Source organism: Porites lutea, chromosome 13 (assembly GCF_958299795.1).
Source record: "Porites lutea chromosome 13, jaPorLute2.1, whole genome shotgun sequence".
NCBI lineage: Eukaryota > Metazoa > Cnidaria > Anthozoa > Scleractinia > Poritidae > Porites > Porites lutea.
This window is the reverse complement of record NC_133213.1, coordinates 43711-67343: the sequence shown is the minus strand read 5'-3', so window position 1 is coordinate 67343 and position 23633 is coordinate 43711. Positions and strand designations below refer to the sequence as shown.

General features: G+C 37.7%; 1 protein-coding gene across 1 annotated transcript; it reads left to right on the top strand.

The window, feature by feature from the left end:
* Positions 1-3182: 3182 nt before the first annotated feature.
* Positions 3183-21713, top strand: LOC140923735 (uncharacterized). Its single transcript, XM_073373806.1, has 21 exons — positions 3183-3891; positions 9004-9075; positions 9954-10028; positions 10936-11001; positions 11097-11168; positions 11533-11604; positions 11724-11798; positions 12427-12498; positions 13516-13587; positions 13703-13786; positions 14227-14298; positions 14574-14645; positions 15464-15544; positions 15972-16043; positions 16536-16607; positions 16792-16955; positions 17634-17803; positions 18113-18254; positions 18648-18917; positions 18998-19276; positions 19680-21713. The coding sequence occupies exons 1-21, from the start codon at positions 3692-3694 to the stop codon at positions 20519-20521; spliced, it is 3096 nt and encodes a 1031-aa protein (XP_073229907.1). The 5' UTR covers positions 3183-3691; the 3' UTR covers positions 20522-21713.
* Positions 21714-23633: the final 1920 nt, after the last annotated feature.

The window sequence follows — 23633 nt, the reverse complement described above, 5'->3', positions numbered from 1 at the left end:
CTGTGCGCATGCGTAAGGTACGGCTACGTACTCGCCTTTTCGCCGCATTAGGTGAACTACCTAACGGGGACTACTGCTTTCTAGTGTTTTGTATTTGGTGAGTAATCTGTGAGCCCTCGAAAGAATGAACGCGAAAACACATTCTAAGTGAAAATGAGCGACTGCTCTAAGTTAGAGTGGATGAAATCGATGGATAAGGTTAATAACAGACAAACTAATAGCTACACGTACAGTACAACCTCTCCTGCCTTTGGGACACCTCTGTTCAGGGGACACCTCTATTCAGGGGACACCTCTGTTCAGGGACACAAAATCTGGTCCCAGAAAAATGTTGACATAATCTTTGTATTTGCTACCTCTATTGAAGGGACACCTCTATTCAGGGGAAAGGGACACTTTTTCTGGGTCCTGGGGACCCCTTAGCGTTAAAAACGTGACTGAACACAAAAATTGATGATAAGTTTAAATGCACACTAGTCACAAGAACTGTATCACTTAATTCAATGTACAGCACTTTTGGGAATTCAACACAAAACCTTGCAGAGATAAGTTAATCATGATTTTTTAAACATTATCTAGCTGCTTGAAATAATGACTGAAAGCAACCTCAACCTCAACCTTCATTCGGGGACACCTCTATTCAGGGGACGCTTACCTTGGTTCCGAGGGTTTCCCTAGAGTAGAGGCTCCACTTTTGGTCATTGATCGCCGGTATCCATCAATTTAGGGACATCTGCAAGTAACACTGAGGGGCGGCGGACCGCGAGCCACTTATCACAATTATCACACGATACGATCGGGTGATAGTGCTCAGTAAAGGCAATATATCAACGCCGATACAGACAGTAGGCCCGCCCATTCAATTAACTGACGCAACTTGCGGTATGGCATTAATATACTCTTTCCTGTTCAAGATACCTCAAATTATTTCCTTTGTGTCTTTAGTTACTTCTCTGGAATTTCCTTTATATGCAATACTAAAAGGAACATTGCTGATTACAATTCGTCGTCCAACCAAATCAGTATATGCCTTGAAAGCAATACCGTCATTATTAAAAAAAATAACGGCGGATATACATATGGACTGTTTTTCATAACTCATTATTTCATTTGCAAAAAACTAAGACGGGAGAAATAACTTGAACGCCGGGATTTACTGAGACCCGGTCACTAACTGTGTATTAATCTATAACCCGCTTCAGTGTCAGGTCAGTTTTAACTGAGTTGTTGACAAAATCCGTGTATTACCTACATATGCTTCATTGAATTAAAATCGACTGGAAACCTGCAAAAATCCAGACAATGAAAAAACTAAATATTTTTCCGTCATACTAATTCTTTATATTGGAGATGTTTTTCGCAGAGCAAATATTTCTGAATGGCGCGTCCTTTTAACAGATAATTTGAAATTTCATTTGCATCTCTGAAACCTTAACTTGAATTAGTAATGGCAGAAAAAAAAAAAACAACCCGGTTGTAGTACAATGTCTTAAGCAAAATCGAAATCATACAAGAATTTTATTGTTTGGTGCATATTCAGTCAAGTTCAACGTCAACTTATTCCGGTGAAACTTCAGAGAAGGGAGACTTCATTGAACCTAATGTTGGGAATGCAGCAGTTTTATTCACAAGATCAAGACGTTTTCTATACAAATCAAATGGAAAAGCTAATACAATCGCAAAAGAACAAAATGCTGTTCAACTCTAAAATATGACGACCACATAGCAGCTGTATATTGGTTCAAAAGGGTTTATTTTGAACTCAGTCTCTGACGTCATTCTTCATTGCCCACGCATCCTGGCTCAACTTATTGCGGTGGGGGTATTTTTTTTCGTATTAAATAAAAACAATCAAAACATAAGCAGGTGAAATTGAAAGTGAAAGCTCTGACTAACAATGAGAATATGAAATATAATAAATTTACCATTCATGGCCAATGTGGGAATTGCAACAATGTATTTGAAACGGCCGCGTTGTTACTGGTTCCAATATTGCCTCGCATCAGGATCAAATGAATTCTAATAAGTATTTGGAGTAAAAACAAGGTTTTTGCTGAAGTACTCTTCCGACTTTACTGGTAAATAAAATATCGTTCCTCGGAAAAGACCAATTGTTTCAGTTCAGATAGATTTGTGTGCTCACATTGTAATTTATTCTGTGTTATTGGTCCCCAAATGGTGATATAAATCTCATCGAACAAGCTCTGTACAAATCCGTGATGACCTTGTGTTGTCTGCTAAACGAAGTTCATCTTACTATTAGGCGTTATGGGTCGTTATGATCACCCTAATATCGCGATTTCTATCTCTGTAATCAAGTTAATTACTCCTTTGTTAAAATTTAAAAACTTCAACATTCTTAGCGTTTGGACGATTGTGTGAAAATTAAGTTACTTAATTACTCAGTTTTTTTAAGTGTTTAATTATTATATATACCGTAGCCACAATGTCGGATGCTGTCAATGAGTACATTTCTTTGATCAACACCACGTATTGTGTTAACGAGACATGAAAGACCAACTGCCTCCAAAACCAGTGACTTGCGAAAAGCTCTCTCCTTAGTTAACAAAAAAATAAGTTAAACACTGACATTAAAAGATTGGAGGTGTTACTTATGGGAGGGATTTTCCTGGAATTGATCTCCCTAAATGCAAAATGTTCTGGCCGTTTTTGTGAAATCAAGGCGAATCTATACACCGGAGGGTCATGAATTACAAAGGTTGAGGAGCGTTTGGCTTTGAATTATTCTTGGAGAAAAAAAATGAAGACAAGTTGAAGAACAAACTGACAAAATCTCGCGGCAACAACCATTCATCAGTTCTACATGGTCACAGCATCTTTTTGCCCTCGTATCCGATCCTTCGCTGATTATGTTTTCCTTCCGTGAAAGGAATTTGTTTATTTGAGAGGACCACAGGCGGTACGTTTGATAGATGTGTCTCTAATTATGTGAAGTTCTTTGTAAAATCTCATTTGTGTCATTTGTCTATTATTATTACTTGCCGGAAAACGCTGCTTACAGCCCTTCACAACGCTCTTGTTTTCGCAGTATTGAAAGGCAGTTAAAAGTGTACAGAGAAGCATCAATACGCGGAAAATTCGAGTGCTTCATAAGTAAAACATAGTTAGCAACGTTTATCTGCCTGATCTTCCGCGCGTGCTCCGCGATTGGGTTGCGTGTGAAGTCGATACGCAGATGTTTGCACAAGCAATGAAATTACCATCTGGGAATTCAATTGGCTCTTTTAGCAAGTCTTGTTTCATTTCAAATTGATAGTCTGTCAATCAAGCCCAATGGAGGCTGAAATCTGAGACTCTTGGATGAATCAGAACGAACTACAGCAAATTTTATTTGAGTAATATCCCGCGGCTCAACGCCTTGTTATTTCACCGACATTTCATGACAGTCAGCCAATCACATTGCGCGCTATTGTTGTCCTGACGTTCGTGGGTGGTCAGTTTCATGTCGTGAAATTGGCATTGGATTTCAATCGAAGTGAATGTGATGGTTTCCTCTTTGAAGCTTTATAAAAACTTTGCGTGAAAGTACATATTCTGTAAAGGGGCACCCTGCCAGGCATAGGAAGCTTTCAGTTCACGATAGATGTTCCTGAGTGCGTGTTTGTGCCGAGGTTAAAGAACATTTTTGCAAGGGACAGAGATGTTCATCTGAAAGTGCTGCGAATCAAACATGGCGTCCGTTTATATTGCGAATGCTTTGGTTGCAATGTTTTTGGCTTTATACGGAGCGACACTTGCACAAGGACAGGAATCAAACAGTCGAGCATGTGTCTTTGACAAGCAATGTATTTGTTCTGGGACACGAGTGATTTGCAAAAATCGCCAACTTCGTTCAATACCTCAGGGGATTCCATTGGGGACTACTGTATTGTGAGTATTCATACTTTTATGATGTTCTCTGAATAGTTAGACAGACTGTTCTCCCACTTGTCACTTTTGTAAATACGTAGTCACTCCTAACGAATGTTTCTTTAGAGATGTCGTGTTTATCGGTTTTGATAAGATATTTCGGGGAACCCTTTATCTAAAAGGTGAATACTCATCTACAAATAACACTTTTCGAACTGAGATCCACTGAGATCTACCGGTGTCACCTTACAACCAACATTCACGCCGAACGAAACTGGCTTTTAATTCCAGCTGTATAACAATCAAACTCATGTGATCATAAAGAAAGGGCTTAAACGTCGGTGGCATTGAGGGTTTATATTCTTTACAATTAGCTAAAAAGATCAATTGTTTCGCAATTCGAACGAGACTTGGAGCGAAATTCAACACTCATGTTTATATACTCACGTCATGTTGAATAATGCGACAAGTTTTTGGTGGTAATGCTGAATGTGAGCTGCTCTCGAGTTAAAAACACGCTAAACATCTGCAAAAGAGGTTTAGTTGTCAGTTTTGAAGGCGAAATGATTCCTTTCCTGGCGCTTTAATAGTGTAAACAAGTCACATATTGCCAACGAATTACTCACGATATGCTCTTCCACACGCTTATGTGTCAACCATGGCATTTCTTGAATTGGTTTTCCTCTTTAGTGATGTTTTCTTTGCTAAACAAATAACCAGACCCTTAACGAACTGTGAATTTGATATTTCTTTCAGTGCGTGCAAAATAAATTATGGTTTCGCACATTCGAAGAAGTTTATTTTATGCACATAGCTTGGGGAGGAAAGGAATCCTTGTTTGCATTATTTCGCGGCATATTGACATAAGAAAATGTGTATTCTGCAAAGAGTTTTCCGGTCTTTTTTTTTCCAGTTACTAGGCAGTCACTACAAGTAGCGTGCTCTCTTTCAGTCGGTGTTGGTCGTCAGAATACTTTTCTTTGATATTCAAACCGTAAACTCCGTGTTCCCTCGTTTACCTTTTGGTTTATCTAGTTGAGCCTGGAAATTATCAATCCGAAACGAAGATGTATGCTTTGCTTTTTGGTGAAGGTTCAAGCCGAAAATAAACGGGCTTTTTTTTAGATTGGCTCACTATGTTCATGGTTCAGTTGGTGATCAAGGTAGATCTTCCGAACATGTCGAAAGGAATTGTTCTGAAACCTGCCAAGCACACAATTATTTAGCCTGAAACAAATTTATTAAATTAGTTCTTTTGTTTTTGTACGCTTTGCATTGTTTTTGTTTGGCCTAAGAACGCTATTCGTGGCTGCCGTATTGTTCTTTTTTTGCGTGCAAAATTCACTTGACAATTAGGTTTTAAAACTCCTCAGACGTCCGCTTTAATTTTTAAAACAAATAAAGTAGAACGTTTAATGTGTTTTTCGATTTCGGCCGGGTGGCAACTAAAGGTCTTTTATTAATTTCCTACGTTTGCATTTTTTGGCTATTTAACTAAGTCCCCCGCTGTTGTATTTATTCAAACTGCATTTTGAAAAGAAATTCTGATTTGGGTAATTTTTGTCGCGCGCCAACTGCACGCGATTCGAAGCGAGTTATATTTCAATAACTGGTGTTACGCGATTCTAAGGTTATTTTTCTAAATCTTCTGTTTACAAAAAATATGAGAGTCCAGTGGATAATTATAGCGGAGGATTAAAATGAAAAGAAAGGTTTCTTTTACCCCGAGGCAAGAAAACAAAATATGCTAATACTAATATGAACGTTTTTACCCCCTACTGATGAATTGGCGAGCAGCGCTTTTCACAATTATTATGTTTTCCACTGGCAATAATTTTAAACGCAAAGAAATTTTATCAAAAAGTATGCTGAATGCTTTATGTTTCGTAAATCAGGTATCTTTAACCAGGAAAAAACTAAGAGATTAGCTCTCTTGCACGGTTCAAGAACATTGACTCCTTATCTTTTTTATGAGATTTTAGGAATTTTAATTCCATGTGTTGTTAATTAACTTAAGAAACCTGAAAACGTAAGGATAGAAATGAAATGCAAGGTTGTGAATTGAAGATTTTGTGCGAATTTGAGAACATGTAATCCTTGGCAAGGACTTGTATTTGTAATCAACTGTTTCTGCTAAGTTTTTGTCTGTGATCCATCGACTAAACTCCTAATAACAATGTTTCTGTTTTGCATTGTATATATGATTGTCATGTTTGATTTCGAGAGGAGATTTAATGCGATGAAGGTTTTTATCTCCAAAACTAAATGAATTTTCTAAAATATAATCAAAGAAAACTGTTTTGCCTCGTCATTTTTACATCAGCTGTTTTTTTCTCTTAGAAGTTGAGAGATATTTATTTTGATATTTGCCCAAAATGATTGGTCACACACATTTAAAGTAATTGCTCACTGTGAAAGAGGTTGACATGCACGATGTTTGTCAAAATTGTAATCAATCAGATATTTGTCTCATAAGACTCTGCCACAAGCACTTTTATGCAGTAATTTCTCAGTTTGCAGGCTTATGGGCAAGGCATTATTGTAATGTGATACTATAAAATAATGCTCTTATTTTCCTTGGGTGGATCAAGATTAAACAAGCTTTTACATAATCCTTTGCATCCTAAGCGTGCCAATGCACAAATTTGAAAACATTCCCTACATTTTCACTTGCCTACAGCGTAACATTAATATGCTGTTGCGAAGTGTTCATTCGCACCAAGTAAACAGACAGAACAGTTTGTAAATGGACACATTTCAGGTTGTGATACATGCCGTGCCTCTTGAACCAACTTTATGACAAGTCAATCCTTGTTTGTTAGATTTGACAGCTTCAGTTTTTTGTCAGTTATAATGCTTCTCAATATTTATTTGGCTTCTTCATGAACCCCAAGCTTACGCCCTATTTTGTACAGACTGTTCAGAAAGAGTAACCTGAGTACCATAAAACAAAAATGAATTAGAAAAACAGTCATAAACAATTTTGTCTCCAAGGCTGTCATTAATTTATTTTAACATAGGTGGTGATATCCAGAAAATAGCAAATGAAATTATTTTGTTTGTGGTAGTATCGGATGAGTGTTTTATTATTCTACAATTAAACTACATGTAGCTGTAGATGTAACATTATAAAAGCTACAGAAAGTCAGGAGTGCTTCTCATTTTATTAACGTCACTGGTATTATACATGTAAATTCTGTTAGATTTGGTGGAAATATTAAACGTTTGTCATATAAGGAGTTCTAGATTAAAGAAAAAATGTCTAATATTCAGTTTGTCAATATATATAGTTGGTGCATATGCAACATACTTAATGGACAGTGTATGATGAAATAGTTTTAACTAGCACCAGCTTTAACGAACGAGTTGGATCAGAGGTACAGGGTAGGGATGAGGGAGTTTAATGTGCATTGATTCTCCTCCCAGTGAGAGGGTGCACAAACAAAATAGCTGGTAATGAAGCCTACTACCCAGGATGCTATATTTATTGGACTCATGGTATACTCTTGTGTCTCTGGTGGTTAGGTGTATCCCCAGTCTAATATCATGCTCTACCACTGTAATATTTACATTATTTTTGTAATGTAATTATTTTCAAAAGAACTTGTACATTTAAGATAACTTAGCATAGAATGGTTGAATAACACCAAGCAGATAATCAAGACAAGCGTTAAATCCATGTAACCCCCTTACCATTTAGCTGCCAAAGAAATGTACTCCACATTTTAATTTGAAGCAGTACTTAAGCATTGTGCTTATGATTAGGCTGCTGTAGAAGAGGCTTCTTAGTTTGAGGCTCTGCACAATCAAATTAGGTGCTGTAACCTGTCAAATGCAAGTTTCTGGCATGATGACCAATACTTTACTGTGGTATTGTTTGTTTTTTTTCTTCTTTTGAAAACAGTTTGGAGGAATGTTTCTTTTTGGAAACTTAGTTGGTTTTTTATTTTAAGTTTGAATACTTTTGTGAGAAACAGACAGGAAATGTGTTCTTGAGTTTTGCTAAATGTTAAGTTGCACAGGGGAAAGTAAGGTTCAAGAAAGTGAAAGAAATCATGTGATGAAAATGAAGGACTTGATCTCATAATATGAGAAACACTTTTTTAAATGCACTGTTCCTAAGGCTTTATTGTTCAACAGTGGCTAAGAACAATATCATTCGTCAAATTCTCTGTTATTTTCAAATATATTCATTTTAATGTATAGCAAGTGCAACTGCAAAACTTGCAACTTGCAGCTCTGACTCACACAAATATGTATGTGCATGCTTTTTCCTATTATTTAACCCTTAAATCAGTGAACTTAATTAAAGATAAAAATGCCTTGGGTATTTTTATTATTATATTTATGCAACGTTGGGGAAGACACAAAGGCTGTTGGCTCAATTTTTGACTTCAAAAACACACAGTTATTTTAAAAACAGATCTTATGAAAGCTTGTTTTACTGATGTGATTTTCTTTCGAATGTAGTGTTAAAGTTTAGTATAAACTGGACTTCAGTTACACTGAACAAGACTAAGATTAATTTACCAAGAATTGGCTGGAGTTCAAGCTCTTACTATTTTTCTGGCCTCATTATCCTTTAGTACTCTCAGAGACTCTCATTCAATTTCACCTGCCCTCATAATCCTGAATCTTTGCCAAAAATTGTTTGAAAATAATGATAATGATAATAATAGGAATAAAAATAATGATGATGTAACATACATGAAGTAGCCACATATTTGAAAAACTTAGAGAGAGTCTAGGAGAGTCCTGTGCTGTCAGCCCTGCCCTCTACCATTTGACACCTCTTGCTGGTCAATTCATAAAAAAGAATTTCAATAATGCAGTTACCGGTATCAAGTAACTACTTTGGTCATAAAAGGACATTCATTTTAATGATTCAGTCTTCATTTTTGAATTCACATATTTATTAAGCAATTTTGAATGAAAATAAAAATCAATAACACATGTATTTTTAGTAGAGGTTATTGTACATGTTCTACTGTTAATAAAACACATTAGATCTGATGAGAGTTTTGATATGTTTCATTCTTAGCAGTAGCTACAATGTAGTCATTCCTTAAAAGTGACAGTTTGATATGGATATGTTAGTAGTGTTTTCAACTTTTCTTGTTTTCTATTCACCAGAGATCTAAGTAATAATGAATTGAGGACTTTGGATGTGGCAAAACTGTCAAGACTTACAAATCTCCAAGAACTGTAAGTACACTAGACGACAGTTATCTGGAAACTTGCATATAGTCCAGTGGTTTTGTTACCCCTGCGTCCTGTGTCCCTGATGCATAAAGATCCCCAAAAACAAAATAGTTCATAGCATGTGTCCCACAGGACGCAAAGATTGATCAATTTGGACTACCGGTAGTTTTTTTGGTAGAATAACCTGTTTGTTTGATTTCTGTGGCTGTTGTTTAAAGATGCATATTTATTTTAGTCTTTTTTGTGCTTTAAATATATAGAAGGACTGTATTTTAATTTCAGTTAACCGTAATAAAGAGTTTTGGCATCTGTCTCCAGATTAACTGTCTGGTTACATAAAGGCCCAAACATGACTCCTGTTTTTTTTTTTTAACTTTTTCACTGGTTATGGACCAGGACTCGTGTCCTAGTCCTAGAACTCACCATAACTATTTGTAACAAAATCACTGGGTCTGTATCTCAAATCCCTCACTTCTAAAATATCTTTTAATAAGTCCCCTGTGTACTATTTACAACCTTCTTGGTGAACTATTGGGGGGATATATTCCTACTGTCCATAGTAACAGAAATTGAGTTTCTTCAATCCAAGAATCATTAAACCCACTATTACTTTGCAAACATGGTTGCATTCTATATGAATGCAAGATGTCTGTGAAAATGTTTTGTGGGACTTAAACTAACAAAATACATGTGAGGTTGGTGGATTAGAGGCCTTTTTATATGGCAGTGCCTGCAATCCAATCTTAACAAGGTGATGAACTAAAAGACAAGTTTGAACCACAAGAAATACAAAGAGACCTGTAAAGTACATTCTTAAGGATGTTTTTTTCACAGATTTGTAACTCAGTTTGCTGACTGTCATAATTTTTTATGTTTTTCAGTCTACTACATGAAAATCAGCTTGTGGCGGTACCCCCTTGGCAGTCTCTTTCCTCGTCACTGACTCGGTTGTCTTTGTAAGTAATATTAGCTTTAACTCTGTTACATACTGAAAAAGTAAGTGAGAAATCACATATTTGCTTCATTTCCTTTGCAGTTGACATACTTAAATTTATTCATACATTCATTTTCACAAATTCATGGTAGGAGTTTCTTCCAGCAGCATGTTGTGTGTCATAGTTAATTTCCATTCATTGCCATTAATCAGTCTTTCAATTTTTGTTTTCATATTTTAAAACTTTCATGAAGTATTTAGCTTTTTTCAGAACAAAAAGTGTTGCTGTTGTTGTTGTTTCTATTTTTTGTAGGTATCTACCTTTAAGCAAAGTAAATTTGTGCAATTAAATACCCATTAATATTTCTAATTTTTTTAACTGTGGAAGCAAACCTTGTGAAACTTTTCTACATGAATTACTGTTTTCCTGCTATCATTATTTAGCTAGCCTAATACATGTAGGTTTGTCTGGTTTGTCTTTCACATAAATCAATAAAGAGAGGAACTGGGTAAAAAATACTTAGAAGCTCAACACAATTTAGAAGCCCCTAACCTGGGACAAGTAACTCGCTTGTGCTCCAGCAATGACATTTCACAGACCAGTTTATTTTAGATCAATGTAACCACATTTTGACTATCAAAATAAGCCTTACAAATCAGTCAGTCATGAATCTGGGGACCGGGAAGTAATATCTCCCATGTTTTAATGACATTTGCTTTCTTTATTTTCCCCATATATCATACTAGAGATGTGCATAAATAAAGAGCATTGCTTCCTTTTTCACTGGAAAATTGCTCCAAAATGATGCTTAAAATAAACTGATTTCTGAAAAAGCTAAGTATGGGAGTTGCATTCTCCAGATTATGGGCTCCTCCCTTAAAAAGAATGTGTGCCCAAACTTATGCAATTTTTTTCACTGTTTTTGCAGGCATCACAATAAAATCACGTCCATCCCCTCGGCAAATGTCACAAAACCAATGTCACTTCAGTACCTGTAAGTATTCTAATCTTGTCAAACATGCATGGTTTTATTGCTCCCTTGAATGAGTACACGGTCTTATATCATATTTTATTTTCCTCAACTTTCAGGCTTTTAAACAGCAATCGCATTTCAAGCATTGGAGAAAATGCTTTTGCTGGTCTTACTTCAATCCATACTTTGTAAGTTACTTTGTTACTAGAACTGCCTGAAATTGTAGCTAGTGCAGGGATTCATGGTGTAATTCATAGAATGAATATGTTGTTTAATTACCAATAGAATGTCTATAGTTCAAACTGCAGTCAGTTTTTTAAGTGTTCTGCCCTATGGTCAAACTAACCCAATATTACAGCTTCTTGGAAGTTACCAAAACTTTTCATGTTCTCTGTCTTATGCAAGTAAGGAAGGAAGGATGCTGAAACAAATTTTTAGGAACAGAAAACTATGCCCACTGCATGTTTACTGAAGAAATACAGTGTAATATCCCTTAGTTTAATAGTATTGTAGATTTTTTGAGCAATGTGTTTCCTGTTTGTTTTATGTCAGGAAGCTGAGTAGGAACCGGCTAACATCTGTTCCTGTTGATGCATTAAGCCATTTGACCTTCTTAAAAAAACTGTAAGTAGCTTTGAAAGAGACTTATTTAAGCCAGTTATGGTTTATTTTATGCCCCTATCTCATCCATACATTTGCTCTTAGAATAAACCATGTGACAGGTGATTGTTTTGTTTACACAGGGATCTAACAAAAAATTTAATCAGGGTCATCAGCTCCCAACCTCCTCTGAAGAATCTAAAGTCTGTTTTAATACTGTAAGTTGATATTTTATTATTGCTGATGCCATTTGGTTTTATTTTTTTCTCTCCTGAGCCAATTTATTTATTGTCATCAATAGTCTGGATACACGGAACATAAAACTTTTAAAAATTTAATACTTTGTTTTGCGAATTATTTGCTCTCTGTGTTATTAACAAGTTGGCCTCGTAATTTATTGCAAAAAATGCAGGGTTGCAGCTTATATGAGTGTTACTTGTAGCTTAATCATGCAGTTGCTTAGTAATAGTCAAAGGACAAAGGATTTGGCTTCAAAATTATCTGAATTTTCAAGGAAACCCAATCATTTTGATGATGGAATAAATTGTATAGCTTTCCAAGTCATAGTTCCAGAAGGGTTTTCTTTTTCTTGAGGTAGAAAAAAACTGATTGCAAATTTGGAGGATTTGGGAAATTTTTTCTTTCAGTTCACCCACTGTACTTAGAATCAAAATACTGCCTTCATGTAAAGTTAATATTACATACCTTGGACATAAAAGCTGTGTGTCAGTTGAAGAGTTTAGAAGCATCTTTTTTCAAGGATGAGTATGCTTGTTATAGTGAACAACCCATGTTCCACAACTTACAACTGTAAACTCAGTCAGTGGATGTACATTCTTGTTACAGAAAGCTTTCAAAGAATAAAATCAGAACAGTCAATCAGAATGCCTTTTGGCAAATGAGCAATCTTCGAGAACTGTGAGTAAAGCTGTAAAAGTGATTATCTCCAAAAGAATGTTAATGATAACTGTAAAGTAGACTGTAGTCACATGGAAGTGAGGCATAACAGCTCACAATAGTTAAAGAACAACTCATTTACAGTGCTCCAAGCTGCGACCAGTTTGGTCACCATGGCAAGTAAAAAAATATATTGGCGACTATACTTGCAGCAAAAGTCGCCAATTTAGCGAACTGTGGTCGGCGGTCATGTATGTGGAAAAGCTTTATGCAAAACACACAAAAATGAAGTACTGGTAATTAATGTAGTTAGCGGTATAACCTTTCATGTAAAATTACACCAAGCATCATTTTTTATTTTTAATGGCGACCAATATTTTATGTCTGGCGGCCATTTTAAAACTTTAAGTCGCCAAAAGGCGACTTTGAAAAAAATTGAGCTTGGAGCACTGATTTACATTTCAGGAGAAGGTTTGAGTATTGAGCCAATTGTAGCGTCAATGCCTTTATATGGCCGTTATTGTCATGCAAAGTTAACTGTATTGCTCACTTTTCAAAAGTAAAAGAAAACACCCAGTCTCCCTTTTCAGTGGACATCCCATACTTGTTTGTTTGCATTTGTTATTTCTTCAGTTCTATTGTTGAATCCTAGAGTAATTATTTAACAATATTATTCCTCGAGCCCGAATGGGCTCTGAGTCAATTCGGCCTCATGGGCTATTGACTCAGGGGCCATGAGGGCGAGAGTAATAATTGTTTTAGTAAAATCCAACTAGTTAGTCATGAATATCGAGACAAAACAACTTTAGCTAGCAAAATGTTAGACTACGAGTAGTCCCTCATTTTTCCTCAGGGATAGTAGAGTGAGCAAAACGCGAGCGCGCGTGAAAATCAACCCACGCGAGAAAAGGCGACACGCGTGTCTGCAAGCTTTAGCTCCATCAACTCGGGAGAGTGCTCACAGACTTCATCTCTTAAATTGTTGTTTGTTTAGCTAGTAGTGACTTGCTGTGATTTGCTAAATTCATATTCTCTTAGCTATCTGGACAACAACAATTTAACATCTGTCTCAACATCATGGTTCTTTGGAGTTTCAAATCTTCAAAAGCTGTAAGTATGCTCAGCTGATGTTGGATTTGATAAATGCTTGCTTGCTTGCTTATATATCATTCTTATTATATTGGTATAATTTTTTTATTATGCAATCACTTCTTATATGTTTCAGATCTCTAAACAACAATCGTATCAATAAGATTATCATCCACCAAGAAGCTTTGGACTGGAGACTAGTTCTAAGGCTTGTGGACCTGTAAGGAATTTGTTCCGGATTTCTTTTTTAATCTCAATTAATATTACAGTCAGGTTTTTAATCCCAATTCATCTTTTTTTGTGGAATAATAACCAGGAGGCAAGAACAATGTTGCAAAAACCGCTAATAGAAATTTCAGTTACTCAAGTGTATAAGCCCACGTGGTTATTAAAAACGCTTGATAATTACTTTTCCTTTTTAAGAACACAGGTTTAAATACTACCCTGAATACAACCACTTTGTTAATAGGACAATAAGAAGGCTTATAATACTTTCGCCTGAACTCAGTAGCGCTTAGTTATTTTCTTTCCCAAAAACTTTGTGACGTAAATGTATTCGCATTAGTTAAGTCGGTGGTTGCATTGTACATGTTTAAAAGTACTTAGCACTTTTCCAAAGCTTCACCTTCTTATTTGTTGTTTGTTTATCCTTTGTTACAGTAATCTGGCCAAGAATGAGCTTTCTCTCATTGATTCAACCACATTCGCGCATCTGTCAAACTTGCAAAGGCTGTGAGTACTATCTGAATGATAAACGTTAAACACTTTATTTATGCCATCACCAAGTCTTTCGTTAAGTTTTGTTACTTGGGACAGAAATTCCCCATCAGATCTCCGTCCCTTTTGAATGTAAAGTCTCGAATCTCTCCACATTTCCCAAATATTTCACAGGTGCGTAAAAACATTCCACATAAATAAGTATTTTTGACACGCACAAAAAGCAGCCCCGTCTTATATTCAAGATTCATTTACTGTGTACACTCATTTATCTTGTATTGTGTTTACAGTTACCTTGGCAGCAACAGTATTTATCATATGGCAGAGGGAGCATTTTCTGACTTGAATTCACTTGAGATGCTGTGAGTTGTAATATTTTTGTTTTGCGATATATATTGTCCTTGTTCGTTGAGGCAGATAACGGTGAATAATTGTAGGTGTGTAGCCTGTAACTCATCTCTTATCCTAATTGTAACACCTTAAGTCACACCCGACCGCACTTGAAATTCAACCCAACGCAAAGAACATGCAGTTTGCCAGCTGCTCGAGAATCAGTAAATTGATTGGTCCATCTGGGCGTTGCTTCATACCGCAGCTTTCTTACAAACTAAATCACTGCTGACGTTGGAAGTAACCTCGGTTCCAGAATCGTTGTCTTGTCACCTGTGTTACACTTTGTCACTTCTCCTGAGGATGACGTCATTTACGATGGAAATAGACCGGGAACTTGTTTGTTTTGTTTTGCAAGATCCCAAATGAGTGCGATTCTGTCAAATGGGCTAAAGACGTAAATTCAGTGACTGACTATTTTGAATAAAATCTCGTCTAGTTAAAGCCCAGCGAAAAGCGAAAAACAAAGGAGTGAACAATGGAAGAAAAGGGTGGCGCATGTGCAACAGCGGAAAGAAAAATAAAATTGAAAACTTTCTCTCTTCTCGCTCGCTTTGTGCGCGTGCACGAGAACAAGAGGTTGTTATTTTTTTAACTGTACACAAAACCAGGTTAGTTCGCGAGTTACAATTAAAGCTGTGGAAAGTATTGGTTCTTTTTGTCCAAACACCACGGTTTGAAAATTTGCGTTAAGTGTAGGAATCAGTTGCTTTAGCATTTAACTGCAACTTTTAAGATCCCTTCCAATGGAATAACCTTAACATGAGCGGCGTTGTTTTTTTATTGTCAGAGACCTGAGTAATAATGCGCTCTCATCAACATTGGAGGGAACAAATGGCGTGTTCTCTGGACTAGCCAAATTAATTATGCTGTAAGTATTAGATGGAGTAACGTCATTTTTACACATCCACGGGAGGGGTGAGTGGGGAGGGTTAGGTCATAGAAAGTTATGAAAAATTGATTTTATGTTTAGTAGATAAGTAACTGCAGATGTCAATGCGAGGACAAAGTACAATAAAGACAAGTAATTAAACAGCACGATCGAACGGCACGCGAGTTGGTGGACATCAGAGTTTGTGTCTGTTGAACTGAGTTAGGGGAAAAAAATCCCGGAAGACAAGGATAGTTTTGAAACTTTCTTAGATGACAGCGAAATTTGAGGTCGACGAAAAATTGAAAAGTTCATGGAAAAAGTCATGGAATTTAAAAGCTCAAAAAAGTGCGGACCGTGTGGGAAATAAAAGACGAATTTTTTTGGCTGAAGGTTAAAAGCAGTATATTTTCTTTTCATTCTTTAGGAGACTAGATGGTAATCGTATTACGTTGATAGCTAAAAACGCATTTACTGGTCTTAACGAAGTCACAAGCTTGTAAGTATATTGATTGCTAAAACTGAGCAAGGAATACTAGAAGATTTTTTTACTTAAACGAGCAGTCCGTTAAGTTAAACGTCCTTCTACGGAAAGGTGACCCCAATCCTAACTATGTTGTGTATAAGCCAGTTTAAAAAATTTGAAGAAAATTAAAAATGTGTTGAAAACAGAAACAAACAAGCAAACTAAGTTCACTGAAGTTTTGAATGTTCCTACTTATAATATACCGTCACTTGTCACTCTTTTTGTGTACAATTAATGGAAAAGAAATTTCTACCGGCTTTCGCAAGTAAAAGCTATATTTCCTCGCCAATTGAAATGACCATACTTTGGGTAGACGGAAGTTTCTGTACAGTATTTATTGTAGTAAAAGGTTTCTTTAAAGTATAATCCTCCATCCTCTCAGGTAAGGCAAGGTAAGAATTATCCTCAACACGCAAATGCGTCGCATGTTAAATTCTCAAAAAAATTGCTTTGTTGCTTTGATAGAAACCTGTCTGCAAATATAATAACATCTATTGAAGAGAATGCGTTCATGACGATGACCAAACTTAAATATCTGTAAGTAGGATTTTGATCTGTTACATCATGAGTAGTGGTGCTTTTTTGATATTTTAAGAAAACTAAGAATGCTTAAGATCTTTATCATGTTAGACAAGCTGGAAATGTTGCTGGCAGTGAAGTCTGTTTTTCACGCACTCTTTTTAGAGGTGATTTAACGTGATTTTGTCATTCCTTTTTTCAGTTATCTCAACACAACTCAACTTGTATGCAACTGTAAACTCAGATGGCTTCCTGCATGGCTTGTTGGTCAGGAATTCAAAGATTACGTCCATGCTGTGTGTTTACATCCAACAAATCTAGAGAGAAGAAGCATTTTTAACCTTACGTCTTCAGACTTTATCTGTGGTAAGAAATATTACTAGTTCTGCTGTTCAGGTTCGTAATAAGATTACTTCCTCTTCATCTTGTTAAGGTGATGTTACACGGGACGATTTGCAGCGACCATTTTTAGCGCAACGCAGCATTACAACATTGTTGCGACATTGTTTCGAATGGTTGCAACATTGTTCCAACATTGCTACGCTGTGTTGCGCTCAAAATCGTCGTTGCGAGTCGTCTCGTGTAACATCACCTTTACTTCCTATTCGGCCGCACATAAGGCGTTACCAAGCCCCGCTTCAACTCTCACGTTCCGCCGCGTTTTTTCATGTCATCCCATGAATCCAACAAGTCATCTCTTTCTTCATCGCACTTCTCCCCTTAAAGTTATTTCCCTGAAGTCACCAGTGGTTTAGTCAGCTGTTGAGCGTTTCTATTGCTTCTCCATCTCATATAAGGTGTGATCGCTTTTCCTGGCTGTTATGCAAGGTTTCTCAGTTGGGAATAAGTGTTTGTCACTTTGCCTCTAAGCCTGCAAAAGGAGGGATTGTTCTTTGTCAGGCCCCTACCCCGGCCTCGATCGGTCCGGCAAAGAAAGACTACCGTAGTAAGGTGACCGCTCTAGGTGAAGGGAAAACCACTTTATAAAGTTAAATCTCGACTGCTCGTTAGGGCGACTTTGACTTACTCGCTTTATTTTCATAGATATAAATGACTCCCAACCGGCGATAATACAGCATCCCGAAGATCAAACAGTTCTGTTGGGTCAGAACGTGACCTTGCGGTGCGTTGTTACACACAAAAACCGTACAGTCATAGTGTGGACTAAAGACAACAAACCGCTGAGTGGAGTCAAAGTCACAAACCGCGTCCAGGTAAAGTTGACTTACTGTGACTGGATACCACCACAATAACATAACCTAACCAAAGGTAAACATGTTGTTGTCCTTCGTCATGGGGTGATAGTTGATGGGAGGTTTACGTTTATCGTCCAGAGAAGTAACAGGATACCAAAAACCAATGCTCGACAGCACTTACCTACAGATATCACGTGACTTGACAGCTTCGCTATTCTACAACACGTGTACTGATTACATAACTACTAGGCCACTGTGCCGGCGGCTTATCCCACTATAACTTAACTTAACTAAATCGCACCTTTTCGTTTTGTTCTTTCTGAGCAGTCTAAGGATGGAAGCTTGGCGACTTATTCGAGCGAGCTACGTCTGATAGCCGTGACGGAAAAAGACGATGGGTATTACCAGTGTAAGGCTTCGCATCAGTTTAACTCTGTCCCGTCCAAGATGGCGCGGATCACAGTGCTAGGTTAGTCTAGTATCATGGTTATATGAGAATTATAAACAGAAACGGAAAGCTCTTGTGTGGTAGATAGTTTGAAATCCATCACACAGTATGCAGACGGTCTATTACTGGTATAACGTGTCTTGCTTATTATCTTTATGTTACAACACGTTTTGCTTAGACGTGTAGAGCTGAAGCGTCCGTCCCTCTTTACTCTGACGCCCTGCGCTGCCTGTTGGCCGTGCAATGGACACCTGGAGACGAGACAGTTTGTGAAGGCTGTCCATAGGTAGAATTAAGAGAAAAGAAAGCCATCATAATTTTGCTTTTGTGTAAATGTACGTATTTTTGTGTATTTTTTATTACTTAGCTAACATGCACATGTTTATATATATATTTATTTATTTTTATTGCCAGTGTTCCCCAAACTGACAGTGAAACCTTCCGATGTAACAGTTGAGGTTGGCCAAGTCTTTCGATTGCAGTGTAGAGCACAGGGACACCCAGAACCACAGATAAAATGGCAGGGCTTAGAGCGAATGGGCATAGATGGAAGGATAGGATTTTCACAAGCTGACAAAGTTATTGTTATCCAGAACGCTACAGCCAGTGACAGTGGAAAATATACTTGCATTGCCTCTAACCAGGCTGGTTCAGTGAATGCCTCTGCATTTGTTACTGTGCTAGGTAAGGTAACCTAAGATACACTGAGCTGAGAAATAAGTTTTAAGTGTTGTTTTAATAGCCGGGCTTTTCTTTCTCTGCAGATGAACCTCATTTGTATCGCAGAACGAGAAGCGAGATAACAGCGGCAGTGGGTGACAGTGCTGTCTTTGAATGTTATGCCAGTGGTGCTCCAAAGCCAGTTATCTCGTGGTTTAAAGATGATACAAGATTAATGACTGGCAGTAATATTATCAGTGCAGAGTCGGGACAGCTGCTTGTAATACGTCAGTCGACAGAGAATGATGAAGGCAGTTACACTTGTGTTGCTACAAATTCCCAGGGAAGGGATAGTCATACTGTTGAGCTGACTATAATAACAGGTATGCTGCTCAAAAATTGTTAGCGGGTACAAATTGAGAAGCAGGCTTATTGCGGTCACGTTTGCGTTCTCTTTTATTAAATGCACACTCATAAGATCCTCTTAACTGTCCAACAAACTTACTTAAACGGCAGAGAAATGTATCGAGATGTAAAACGCACTTGAAGAGCCTTCGTTTGTCTTTCCCGGCCATTTTCCGCTGTGCAGTTCCCTACAGTGAATCAAACAGTCAAAACCAGTCACTTAAGGAAAAACACAGGGGAAATACTACCGGCCACACAGCTGCACCTGCTTATTATTATTACTTTTTCCTTTTATTGGAAGCGTACTTTCATTGCTGGAGGGGATTATCGTCCTCATTTTATACTCACTGTTGGATTTTATTTTTTGCTGTTTTCTTGCAGAAGAATGTACCGGTGTTTCAGTACCTGAAAAAGTGAACAAGTCGAAGTACGTGAAATACGATAAAAAGACATTTTTAGGGATCATAGTTGTGGTGGTAGTGTCTTGTATTGTGGTGACGTCATTGGTGTGGTTGTTCATTCAATACAATACCCTCTCGTGTGGTAAAAAGAGGGCACCCAAGAGGCGGAGTCAGTTTCCTGCAGCATTTGACGCTGATTGTACAGACGAATCTAAAACGTTTCAACACGACGACATAAGTTACATTCCTTTAAAGGTATCAAGCTCAAGTAGTACTCAAACTAGCCGTGAATCACCGCGCTCCACTGCTACCTTTCTAACGTCTTCGGAATCAGCCCAAGGACCTTGTATAGTCCGCACTCTTGGCTCTAGCACAGAAATCGCTGCGTCAGGCACAGAAGAGAAGTCCACGACAGCTGATAACGTTTCTTCAGAGAACTCACTGAAAGGGAGTCATAGTTCTTTGACATCTTCATGCACTTCCGATGCTTGCCATCCAAGTTACCAGCAAGTTGTAACCTCAGCGGAGATTCACGTGTCAGATAGTGACTCTGAAAAACAAAAACCTTCTGTCACGTGTAGGAGACACAGTTCGCATAGCGAAGATCCAGGCGGAGGTGTTTGTGAAATCAAACTTGATATTCCTGATAACACGCATTGTGACGAACAGTCTTGTTTATCAAAGAGTCCGTTATTAACAAACGAAATTTCGCCGGAGGTGGTCAATAGGGACGACATGTGTGTGACAGTTTATCCCTTAACGAACTCGGACACTTCTTGCGTCACAAATGAAGTAGTAGACTCCTCTTCAGTGGAAACATAGCGTCACGCGTCTTTTATGCATGTTAAATCTCCACCTGCCCCCTCTAACACTTCGTGTAGAGAAGGATATTTGAAGGCTGGTTTTCACCAGATCATGAAAATCGCGCACCACACGAAAGTTCGAGGCACAAACTCACCAATTAACAAAGTTAATTTTCATGCCCGTGTTTGCTCTAGTGACGAGGTCAAAAGAGAAAAATACCGAGTGTGAGTTCAGATCTCTGCAAGTGTCTTTGCTGTCCTACGGCACTACGCTTATTGCTAGCGCGGCCAGCCTTCAATCATGGTCAAATCTCGCAATAATTTGCATAACTTCTCTGAAATCCCTTGGTCAAAACGTTAAAAATGAGTGCCGGGCTAACTTGCAAGTTTCTGTCGGTCAATAAGAACCGCGGAAAGTGCGTAAAGAGGGTTCAACTTTTGATTTTAGCACGAGAAGAGATGGTGGCTCTAAAACTATTGTGCTCCTGTTCAAGTCATGTTTTTTTAAAACTTACGCATTAGGTGTCAATTTGCGAGAGTTTGTTAGTTTTGACAGGCCATTTGAAAGAGGATTTAGTAATATATTATAAATAATTATTTGTTAAATATGTAAATAGGTCGAAGTTCTCAGCCATTCTGCATATATTTACACCCTAACTACTGTGAAACTCATTGATTACAGGAGGCACCAAATGATCTCATTCAGTACCAATCCACAATGTATGAGTTCAGGGATATCCTATGTCCCATCTCCAGGCTGGGCACGAATACAGCACCTTAAAGTAACCATAAGTTATTTTCTTAAAGTAGATGATATATTCACGGAGCGGCCATTATACTGTAAGAGGCGAGTGCTCTATGGCCATGTAGTGTGGTTCCACTGTATACTCTACTCTGTATTGTGGAAAGAAAATTCAACACTGAGAGTGTATTGTGATTGTCCCACAAAAATCTCTATTGTTAAGACTTACACATCCAATAGTGTCTGAAGGTAGTGACAAGTTTGGCATTGAGTCATACCGGTTCGCTTCCCTACTTTCGTTTTTGGTCAATTTTCTGACCCTGCACAACGAAAATGTATTTATTGCTATATCTAATTAGGTGATTAACAAAATAAAACAAGGTACAGATTCACTACATACATGCTAAATCCTATATTATTAAATAAAAACACAAAAATATAATGTTATTAAAAATAAATTTTTAAATACGATGGTGTTAATCTTTCATACCTGGGAATGATCATCTTGGTGAGACCCTAGGTTGGGTACCATGTAAAATGGGGAGCGGTGGGTGGTGGATGGCTATTAGCGAGACAATTGAACATCGCGGAAAATTACTGTTTTGAGGGTAATACGAATTTTACGGTGGTAGACGCAAATATTTTTGAATGGCGGCCTGAAATATAGGAGGCAAAAAAGTAGTACGAGTTCTTATGTCGCTGACTAGACTCAAAACAAACCAAAAAGAAGGCTGACACGTGACAAGTATAAATAATAAACCTTCATGGTAGTACAGGGTCACTAACCAACAGGAAACACTTTCCAGATCAAATGGAATGGAACTTTAACCAGGGCAACATTTAGTGAGAGGCAAGTGCTCCATAAATTAAGACTCTCTCTCTCGGCCACTTAGTGCATGGTAACTGATAGTGATGACAAGTGACCCAGGAAAGGCAGAGGAAATTGTCCCATCTATCGGCCAAATCCCTCTTTCAGTCTAGTTCCAGTCTCCCGCGACTGACGGGCAACCTACAATTGTAGGTTCTCCGCTGCAACTTTCGCAGTGGGTCCTAGCCCCATGAGGCCAAACCTGAAAGTGACAGCTGACCCGGGCCTTTCTCTGTTGCCCTCCTTAACCAATTGCGCCTTTTACTGCACTTTTCAAAAATACGCGAACTCCAAAATTCAAAAAGCCGCCTTCAAAATTGAGTTTTTCACGGCCTTCAATCATATTTTAACGATCACAAGCAACAAACCTTGAAAAACAAAAAAGGAATCGAAATCCACCAATCACAAACCATGACCTTTTGAACCCGTTAAACTAAAGTTCTGTTTCCTGAGAGGTCCGCTAAGATGATTGACAGCAGCGAAAAACTCAAACGTCAGTTGGCTTTTAAACCTCAGAATTCGCGTGTTTTTGAAGAGCGCAGTAAATAGCTGTCGTTGAGTCGCCCGTTGCCAAACCTGATATTGACAGCCGAACCGGGCGCTCCTCGACCCTGCACACAATTTGCAGTGCTTGCTAGTCCCTCTCGACCAAATAAATCTCCGTTCTCAGGAGCTAACCTTAGAGTTAACCTTGAGTTAACCGGGGTTTGGACCGTTTGAAACTGGGCGCTAAGTCTGAATGGAGGGTGAGAGACCAGACTACTCACCATTTTTCAAGCAACTATGTCAAAGGACCCTCAAAGTCTAAGTTGCTAGACTCCCCAATCATATATATTGTATTGTAACCTTTATTTACATATTTATTCATTCGTATTACTATTTTTGTTAACCTCTTTTTCCTTGATGTTGTAAATCTCTTTTGTTTTCCTTGTAAAATGTCTTAGAATGTATCAGTTCACTTATGTAGAGAACCCACACTGCCTGCTTCGAATAGCTTTAACTAAATGTAGGTGGTGTGTATGTTTAAAGGTTAAATGAACCAAAAAGTCAACATTTTTTATTTTAGTCCAATTCTAGTGAAGTGTGTTCAATATGAAACTCATAAGGGGTTTTCAACCCCTTATGAGTTTCTGTATGAACCAAATAAACATACTATGAAGTTTCGGAAATGCTCGGATTTTGATCTTTTATCTTTCTATAAAGGCTTGGGAAGAAAAATCTTTACCCAAATCTCACTTAGGATGTTTCTTTTTAGTGTTTGGTGAAGATAAAACGACAAAAGAAAATATTTCAATTTTTTGGTGCATTTGACCTTTAATGTATTCCATTGCTTTTAATAAAGTTATTTAAGTTCCGGAAAATTCCGGAGGCGCGTCGCGCGGGGAGTGTGTAAATTTCAGATTTTGATCTCATTCACGGTTTTCGGAACGAAAGCTAATAGCGCCATTCATAAGAGGAAAAATAAGACGCGTCTTAAATAAGACGCGAACTGGACCATTTATACGAGCAAGTCTTATCTAA